This window comes from Cotesia glomerata, linkage group LG10, assembly GCF_020080835.1.
Source record: "Cotesia glomerata isolate CgM1 linkage group LG10, MPM_Cglom_v2.3, whole genome shotgun sequence".
NCBI classification, from domain to species: Eukaryota; Metazoa; Arthropoda; class Insecta; order Hymenoptera; family Braconidae; genus Cotesia; species Cotesia glomerata.
The window spans coordinates 3,656,211-3,666,081 of record NC_058167.1 but is presented as its reverse complement, the minus strand read 5'-3'; the positions used below and the strand labels follow the sequence as shown (position 1 = coordinate 3,666,081).

Genomic DNA, 9,871 nt, shown 5'->3' with positions numbered 1-9,871 from the left:
GTTCCAGAGCGTCTAGGATATCTCCCTAATTCGCGCTGTTTTTTTTAACTTCCCGCTAAGAAAATTGAAAATTTTCAAAAATCGGAAAGTTATTGGTTTTACCCCGTTTTTCGAAAATCGAGTTTTCATCAGATCTCGACGTTTTGAGGTCCTAGGAAGCTTTCCTGACTATTCCCGCGAGGGTGTCACTATGTCTGTATGTATGTGTGTGTGTGTGTGTGTAAGTATGTAAACCTCTTATAACTTTTGAACGGCTGAACCGATTTCATCGCGGTTGGTGCCATTCGAAAGGGCTTTGCCAAACTTAGATTTCCTGTTAATTTGAACCGATTCGGACCGATAGATTTTGAGAAATTTGGAGAAATCTAAAAAAAAGTAGGAAAAAAAATTTTTTCTGAAGTGGTTTTTTTGGGATAACTTTTAAACGGCTCAACCGATCGATTCCAAAAACTAATCAGCTCTCAACCTTGAAAAACTACGTCGATCGCCGCCAATCCGGTCAAAATCGGTTGATTTGTTCGAGAGATATCGTGAACGAAAGAAAACCGAAAAAAGTGTTTTTTCAGAATTACTCCGAAATTTCTAGTTTGACCAATTGAAACTTAGAAATTATTCATAAGGCTTAAAAAACTACGTAGAATGCCGCCAACCGCGTAAAAATCGGTTCATTCATTCAAAAGTTATTGCGGTATGAACATCCAAAAAATAGTGTTCTATGAAACTTCTATCAGACTTTTGAGCTCAAAGAGCTCAAAAGCATAGAAAAGGTATCTTTTTGAGCTCGGAGAGCTTAAAGCAACACACAAATTATACTTTTGAGCTCGAAGAGCTCAAAAAAGCGGCCAGGTATTAACGGAATTAGCGGGAAGTTGCAGGGATGGCCTTCAGGGTCAACCGTTTTCCTAATTTTTTTTTTTTATCATTCAAGATTTATAAATTTGAAAAATAAAAAGCATCTAATCAAATCTAAATTTAAAAGCTCCAGTGCCACAACACTCACCGTACATGCGACTTTATTACAGATTCTATAGTAAATTTACATATACTTTGTTGTATAGCCCCTAATTGGCTATAGTAAATTTATTGAGTTCTTTTAATTCGCCCGTTGGAACGCGGTAGGGCGTTCAAATCGAGGTAAATAGATTAAGGCGGTAGAGTAGATTTAAATTCAAATAGTTTAAAATAAATATGTATATTTAATAAATTTAAAACACTCAGATTATTTTAGTTTAATTTAGATTTGCCTTGCACGCAAATCTATTATATACTATTTAATAAGTTACAAAATAAAAAGCACCGACAATAAATTCGAAAAAAAAGAAAATATTCGCGTGGCGTACTAAAGTCTTGCTTTTTGATAAGTGTCCTCTTGTTTCTTGGTTTTCGACTCCTTCGTTTGAGATGTTCGTACCCTTGGAGTGGGAGAGTCCCACCCTGATTAAAAAAAAAAATTAAAAAGTATTGAAATTATTTCAATACTTCTGAATATATTTTAATTCATAGAATAAAACTAGAAAGCATTAAAAAGTATTGAAAAGTATACAAACTTTAATCATTTCAATACTTTAAAAGTATTTAAAAGTATTGGAGGGTATTCAAATTTCTATCACTTCAATACTTGAAAAGTATTTAAAAATATTGAAAGGTATTTGAACTTCTATTATTTCAATACTTAAAAAGTATTAGAAAATATTGAAAAGTATTCAAACTTCTGTCATTTCAATACTTAAAAAGTATTAGAAAATATTGAAAAGTATTCAAACTTCTGTCATTTCAATACTTAAAAAGTATTAGGAAATATTGAAAAGTATTCAAACTTCTGTCATTTCAATACTTAAAAAGTATTAGAAAATATTGAAAAGTATTCAAGTTTTAATCCTTTCTATACCCAATAAAGTATTGAAAAATATTGAGAAATATTAAAATTTCTATCCTTTCTATACCCGATAAAGTATTGAAAAATATAAAAATTTTCATCCTCTCTGCAGTCAACTAAGTATTGAAAAGTATTTAAATGCCTATTATTATTGTGCTTAACAAAATATCAAAAATGTTAAAAATTATTGAAACTGTTGTCATTTCCATACAGAAAGACGTATTGAAGAGGATTTAATTCTCCATCACTATAATTTATAGTAATTTTCACCGAAGTATTAAAGTGTATTAGAATAAAATTAGAATCTTTAAAACTTTCCACAGTATGAATCTGTTTTAGCTTGGGGAGCTTTGAATAGCGTAAAAATTCTATGTTTGAGCTTGAAAAGCTCAAAAAAAGGAATAAGCAAAATTTTGAGCGCTTGGATATGGAATTAGCGGAAAGTTACCGAGATGACCTAAGAGGTCAAACGTTCTACTTTTTACTTCTCGCAAAGAAAATTGAAAATTTTTAAAACTCAGGGAGTTTTTGGTTTTACCCCGTTTTTCAAAAATCGATTTTTCATCAAATCTTGCCGTTTTAAGGTCTTAGGAAACTTTTCTGACTATTTCCGGGAGGGTATCACTACGTCGTGCGTGTGTGTATGTGTGAATGTGTGGATGTTTGAAAACCTCTTATAACTTTTGAACGGATCAACTCATTCGATCCTACCAAACGGCTTTCCAAAGAGTTCCATCAAACTTAGATTTCTTGAAAATTTGAGCCGATTTGGACCGGTACGTTTCGAGAAATCTCAAAAAAACTAAGAAAAATGGTTAATCCTAAAGGCCATCTCTGCAACTTCCCGCTAAATCTAAACCTAAGCACTCAACTTTTCACTTATTTTGTTTTTGAGCTCTTCGAGATCAAACATAGTTTTTGTGTTATTTTGAGCTCTCCGAGCTCAAATAGATAGCTGTTCTATACTTTTGAGCTCTTCGAGCTCAAAAGTCTGTTGGAAGTTTCATAAAACAATATTTTTGGAATTTTCAAACCGCAATAACTTTTGAATGAATGAACCGATTTTCTCACGGTTTACGGCATTCAACGCAGTTTTTTGAGCTCTTTGAAGAATCTTAAAGCACAAACTGGTCAGACTAAAAATTTCATAGAAATTCAGAAAAAAACATTTTTTTTAATTTTTTTCGACAACGATAGCTCACATACGAATCAAACGATTGTGACCATGCCAGTGGCGATCGACGTGGTTTTTTGAGGTTAAGAGCTGATTAGTTTTTGAAATCGATCGGTTGAGCCGTTTAGAAGATATTTCAAAAAAACGAATTTTTGGAAATTTTATATTTGAGATTTCTCACGTAAAAATCAGTTGAGTCATTAAGAGTTATAACAGTTTAAAAATTAGAAAATTGTGTTTTACCAAACTTCTATTAAACTTTTAAGCTTAGAGTGCTCAAAAACGTTGTAGTATGTGAAATTTTGAGCGCTTAGGTATTGAATTAGAGCGGGAAGTAACAGGGATGGTCTGCAGGTTGAAACGTCTTACTAACTTTTTTGGAAAATGTTGAGATTCTTAAAATCAACCAAGCCGTTTGAAAGTTATGAGAGCTTATTACAATCTCACAACGCATACAAATTCATACGTGAACATTATAAATAATCAAAAAACAGTTTATAGTATATGTTTTTTTATTACTAGTTTTAAACTTATAATAGGAACATACAAGGTCACTCATCATCTGCTATAAAGAGTCTCGAGTCATCTGAATCATATGAGTCATTAAACAAAGAGTCATTTTTAAAATCATCATACTTATTTAATTTTAAAAGTTCATCATCATCTCCGCTATTTAAACTACTTTTATCCCCTTCCTCTTCCTCCTCCTCCTCATTCTCGACTTGGTCTTTGCTATCTCCGTCTTTATCTTCCTCATCATTTTTGTCATTTTCGCTCTCAACATCTTTGCGTAGTTTGATAAGGATCTCTTCCTCATCTTCAACCTCGATATTTTCATGTGATTGGTCGTTCTTACCATGATTACCTTCATCACCAGTATCCTCATTGTCAATAGGAACACCATTGCCATCAGAACTGCCGGCGCCAGCACCGACATGACCATTACCACCATCGCTAGCACCATCACGGGATACCTGTTTTGAGCCGGACTTCCTTTTCTGGTACCCATTTACGTTGTTTTTTATTGAAGCTATGCGTCTACCAGTGTGTGGCCAGAACGTGCTCTTTCTTACCCCCACTTTGTAGGCCACTCTCATCTGACAACATTGAAAAAGCGGTACAAAGTGGGGGTAAAATCGCACGATCTGGCCACACTGGCGTTCACCAAGATAGTACTCGAGCCTACCTAAATGGTAATCTCGTTTTACTGTTGATAAAAAGCAGGCATGAACTGACGTATACAGCCAGTGCTTGAAAATGGCTGTAACAAATCAAACAAGGTGGGGTTAAAAAATGATTGATTTGATACGGAACCTCCATAAATATTTGAGGATATGAGTGATTGGTTTTAAAGAGTTTACCTGACTTTAGAAGAAGTAGAAGTACGCTAGGAAACGGAAAAGAGTAAAAAAGCTTGAGTCGATGGCTGCAAGGAAGAAAGGAAAAGCGAAAAAGAAGAGTCACTACAAAAAAGGTAGACATCAGAAAATAAATTGAATCTGAAACAATATAAAAGTTATGGTGGCGGCAAAAGTATAAAACAGATTAGATTGATAAACAGAATAAAATTGAGTCTGATAGAATAAAATGAGCTAGAAGAAAAGATTGATGATGCTATAAACTACAAACAAGGAGAAATCTTCGCTGAAATCACAATACAAGAGAGAGTGGAGTTTGACCATCTGCGGGTAGTGGCGGAAGTAGAAGTGCAAGGTAGCACAAAAAGCAAAAACAGAAGAAGGAGAGGACAAAAAAGTCACAATATCATTATAGCCAAAAAAAATTAGGACAGTTGACTCTAAAGGCCATCCCTGCAACTTCCCGCTCATTTTGTACTTAAGCGCTCAAAATTACACAGTACGTTTTTGAGCTCTTCGAGCTCAAAACTTTAATAGCAGTTTAATAAAACACAATTTTTTGAATTTTCAAACCGCAATAAATTTTGAATGAATGCACCGATTTTCACACGGTTGGCAGCATTCGACGCAGTTTTTTAAGCTTCATAAAGAATTTTTAAGTATGAGTTGATCAAACTAGGAATTTCGGAGTGACTCTGAAAAAACACTTTTTTCGGTTCTCTTTCGACAACGATAACTCACGAACGAATCAACCGATTCCGACCGGGCTGGCGGCGATCGACGTGGTTTCTTGATGTTAATAGCTGATTAGTTTTTGGAATCGATCGGTAGAGCCGTTTAAAAGTTATTAAAAAAAACCACATTTCAAAAAATTTTTTTTTTGTTTTTTTGAGATTTCTCAAAATCTACCGGTTTGAATCGGTTCAAAGTATATTCAAAATCTAAGTTTGGTCAAGCCCTTTCGAATAGCGCCAACCGTGAAGAAATCGGTCAAGCCTTTCAAAAGTTTTAAGAGGGTCACACACACACACACACACACACACACACACACACACACACACACACACACACACACACACACACACACACACACACACAGAAATACGGACATCATCGCGAAAACATTCGGAGAAGCTTCCTAGGACCTCAAAACGTCGAGATATCATGAGAACTCGATTTTCGAAAAACGGGGTAAAACCAAAGCCTCCCGATTTTTGAAAATCTTCGATTTTCTTAGCGGGAAGTTAAAAAATGTAGGAATATTTAAAGATGAAGTTTCTGGCTGCAGCACTGTAAACAGTTATGTCAAAGAGTAATAGCTGGAGCTAAAAGAAAACATGAGGAGGGAAATGAAGAGAAGTGAAAAGTTTTGAGAAAAGATAATTGGAAGGTAACGATTGTAAGATGATTAATACGGAAATAAGTTCTCTGAGAAAATCTCTGCGTGAGTTTAGATAAAAAGGTATAGAAAAGTAGGGATATACTTGAGAGAAAAGAAGAGGTACAAAAACTTGCAAGTAAAAAACAAGAAAAAGGAACAAGAACCGTAGGAACAGTAGATACTGAATGCAAAACCAGAAACTCAAAAGTGGATTATGGTTTACGGAACAAAGAAAAATAAATGCCATTCGGCAACACCCGAAATTAAAGGAAGATTTACGGCTGCTGCGCTAAATGAAGTTGCACCTACTATACAAATACATGTCTGAATAAAGTATTGAGCAAGTGTTGTTTTTCTACGTCTTTCGACAAAATAAGACAAATTACGACTAAATTTGCATAAAACGAATGTTATAATTTCATTACCTCTCATACGCTGCATTAAATGAGCATCTAACTGTTCTGGTTTCTCCACTTGAATATTTTTTGATCTATTAGAAGGTTTTCCTGTGATTGTGCTTTTCAATAATACATTCTGTCCAAATATGTGGTCTGCTGCTGTATCCAAGAACTGGGGCATTTTGGCACCCATTAAGGCATCATAAAATACCCTCTTAACCCACTCCCCGTCACCTAAGAAAACCTGAAAATATATAAGGTAAAAGACCCTATTAGTGGCACTATAAGGAAGGGGGTTAACAGAATGATTTTTTTATCATAGTTAAAGTACAAATAGTGAATTATTTTTGTACTTAATGCCTACATTCATGTTTAAACTTACATAATTAATTTAAAAAATTTCAATTTTTCTAAATTTATCATTATTTATGATTATTTAAAATCCATTATTCAAATGACCCCATTAATGGCAGGGCAAATAATCCTCTGATCTAATTAGTGGCATACTACTGACCACATACCACATTAGTGGCGGATCTAACTTGTATGCGTAAAATTTTTCAAAAAATATATTATAAACATAAAAGTATTATTTACAAACACATTTATTAGAAAAAGGATTATAAAATTAACAATAATTGAATTTAAAATTATTTAAGAAAAAATATATTCTTGATCACTTTTAAAAGATTCGAATTGAGATTATAACTGCACAGTCAGACACAACGCTTATGAAAGTAAACAGATTTAAGGTAGGATTTAAGGTAAGATTTTCAAATTTCTTTATACATCTTATTTCAGTTACCATACTTTAATATTTATATAAAAGTAATAGTCGTAAGTTCATTAGCTAAAAATTAATTTAAAGTAAGGTAAAAAGACCCATTAGTAGCGGGGACCCCATTACTGACACTTTCTTCGATTTTGGTACTTATTCAATTAATGAAATCATTAATTTCAATAATGAATATATTATTTCTAATCTTTAACACCTTTAGATCAAAAAAATTTTTAATTTTTATTCCAAGTAGAACATTTTTTGATTGAAAGAAAAGTGCCACTCAATAGGGGTTAAAGGTGCCACTAATGAGGTCTTTACCTTACTATAAAAAGGTTAGAGCGCCTTTGAGTTTAACATTGGCGGTAATTGGCGCTAGAGAATTTTCATGCCCCTACTAGTGACATTTTTGTTTTTTTTAAATAATGTTTATTTTAAAAAAGGTAAATAAATAATTTTGTGATTCTATAGACTTTTCAAAATCTATAATGATAATTGCTAGTATAATTATATGAGAAAAATATTAAAAAATTCGCTTTTAAAAATGTGACCAATATTAAACAAATTATTAAAAAATTTAAAATTTGCTTGGGGCTTCAGTTTGGTTGAAAAAGAAAAAGTTTTTTTTTACTAGAAAGATTTTCCTTAAAATCAAAATTAAAACATTTCTAGGATCTAGAGGTCTTAAAGATTAGAAATAAAAATAATCATAATAGAAATTAATTTATTAAATTGATTATATAAATAGCAAAATCAATTAAACTGCCACTAAAGGGGTCCCCGCCACTAATGGGGTCTTTTACCTTACTTAAATTAATTTTTAACTAATGAACTTACGACTATTACTTTTATATAAATATTAAAGTATGGTAACTGAAATAAGATGTATAAAGAAATTTGAAAATTGAAAGTAAATTGAATTAAACCGAACAGTGAAATGTGAGAAATCGAAGTAATGCCATTACTAAATCTTATTTTAAAATGAAACTTGAAAAGTGCCTAACATATAATTTTATTATTCGTTAATATTTCATTTCTATCTTGATATTAATTCATATTATATTTATCTTCATTGCACTGAAACAAAAAAGCTGTACACCTAAATGAGATCGATCGCGTTATGAGCGTTGCGCCGCTGTGTTATTTAAATGGGACTACAGTGCCATTCGATCGTAGCGGATCTTCAGAAACTACCCAGGTAACATGTGCTTGAGCAAAATTTAGGTTCCAGTGTCTTGAGCGAAACCCCTAGTTGCTAGTACCTTTTTCTACATATAGGTCTTGCTCAAGTTTATGTAAAAAGAACTGCTTCAAGATCTATTAAAGTAAGATATCAGAGCGTTCTGACATAACTTATTTTCACATGGATGAAACCTTTACGACTTAGTAGCGTCTAGTATACTTTAAATACCTGCGTACTTGTGAAGCTTGCCCTGTGACACCTGGGCAGGTACCAGGTGAGAAAGGTAACTAAAAATATGAGCTATATCTAACTTAAATTTGTATGGCAGATTTTTATATATATTTTGTAGAATATTATTCTAAACTAGTATCATAAAGTGTCAGCCACCTTTCATGGACCAGAGTCTTTGTCAGACGCTTTAAAGCTCGACAAAAAATTAATGAACTTTACTTACTTTTACATGTCTGATTTTTAAATATGTTATTAAAGTAACTATTACAAAGTTATATTTCATCAGTCAGACAAATTCGAGTGACCAAACATTCCCTAAACACAAATTTATTCAGACGGGAGTGCGAGCGCGAGAGCACTATGCGCATGCATCTCAGAGTGAAAATACTTACTAATTTCACAAGATTTTAGCATCCTTATTTCAATAAGATGAGCTTCAATATTAAGTTTTTAATTGATAAATATTAGAGTGAATTTATTTATTGCATGGACACTTCTCACAAAAATTAAGGGAGCAAGAAAAAAATCCAAATTTTAAGGGGATTTTCAACAGGCTATAACTTGTAGAAAAATCGTCGTACTGTAAAAAAAAATCAAATTGTAGCTCTCAGTATCTAGTTTTTAGATCTGAGTTCCAAAAATTAAAAAGAAATTTTCTGCCCTCCGGCCGGAAAGTGGCAACTTTCTGGCCGCTGCGCTAAACAAAGTTGCCACATTCCGGCTACGTCGAGCAGAAAAATAGTATACACACCTTGGCCAGTAAATAAGAAAGCCTCAGATCACATGTTTGTCAACCTCGGCTTCGCCTCGGCCAACAATTACATGTGATCTGAGACTTTTCTTATTTTACTGGCCTAGGTATGTAATATACTATTTTAACTTCCCGCTAAGAAAATTAAAAATTTTAAAAATACTAATTAAGAAATTAGTATTTTCAATATATTTAAATTTTTTGCTCTGAGACGCATGCGCATAGTGCTCTCGCGCTCGCACTCCCGTCTGAATAAATTTGTGTTTAGGGAATGTTTGGTCACTCGAATTTGTCTGACTGGATGAATATATAACTTTGTAATAGTTACTTTAAGACATATTTTATCGTTAAAGATTTAAAACCTTTTAAAGAACTAATACTAGTTTTTGCGATATTCAGTCGTGAAATATTATTAGGAAAAAAATTAAAAAATCAGAAGTGCGGCGAAACGCTCATGATGCATGATATGATATCAAACAATTTTGCACTAACTTGTTGTTTGTCATTTTCATCATCAATTTTCGGCTCTCTCCTTTTTTTGCCGCCACTCATATGCCTGATGTGATCTGTAAAAAAATCAGAATTTGTTTGACTTTCTGCTATAAAAAATAACATCTGCTCGAGAAAGAAAGAGAGTGTACGTTTGACCAGACCCACTTACCGACACATACTTCGGTCAAAAATTTTGTGGAGTTAGATCAAGCATGATTTTTATGTATTTCAATCCGCTAAACCTGATTC

The 9,871-nt window shown here is 32.9% G+C and overlaps 1 protein-coding gene and 1 long non-coding RNA gene across 4 annotated transcripts; one reads left to right on the top strand and one right to left on the bottom strand.

Moving 5' to 3' along the window:
- The first annotated feature begins 1,971 nt into the window (after positions 1-1,971).
- On the top strand, positions 1,972-2,263 carry LOC123272735. The gene is made up of 3 exons (XR_006511143.1): positions 1,972-2,006; positions 2,090-2,135; positions 2,216-2,263. It is a non-coding gene; the product is annotated as an uncharacterized LOC123272735 (long non-coding RNA).
- A 1,306-nt stretch (positions 2,264-3,569) lies between these two features.
- LOC123272710 lies at positions 3,570-9,871 on the bottom strand. 3 transcript variants are annotated; one of them, XM_044739707.1, is made up of 6 exons: positions 9,792-9,870; positions 9,623-9,696; positions 6,215-6,431; positions 4,412-4,549; positions 4,216-4,311; positions 3,570-4,092 (listed from the first exon to the last, which is right to left on the bottom strand). In XM_044739707.1, the coding sequence occupies exons 2-6, from the start codon at positions 9,680-9,682 to the stop codon at positions 3,602-3,604; spliced, it is 1,002 nt and encodes a 333-aa protein (XP_044595642.1). In that variant the 5' UTR covers positions 9,683-9,696; positions 9,792-9,870; the 3' UTR covers positions 3,570-3,601. The 3 variants fall into 3 exon arrangements, with proteins under 3 accessions (XP_044595642.1, XP_044595644.1, XP_044595643.1); XM_044739709.1 differs by lacking the exon at positions 4,412-4,549 and having other exon boundaries at positions 9,792-9,871; XM_044739708.1 differs by lacking the exons at positions 9,623-9,696; positions 9,792-9,870 and having other exon boundaries at positions 6,215-6,445.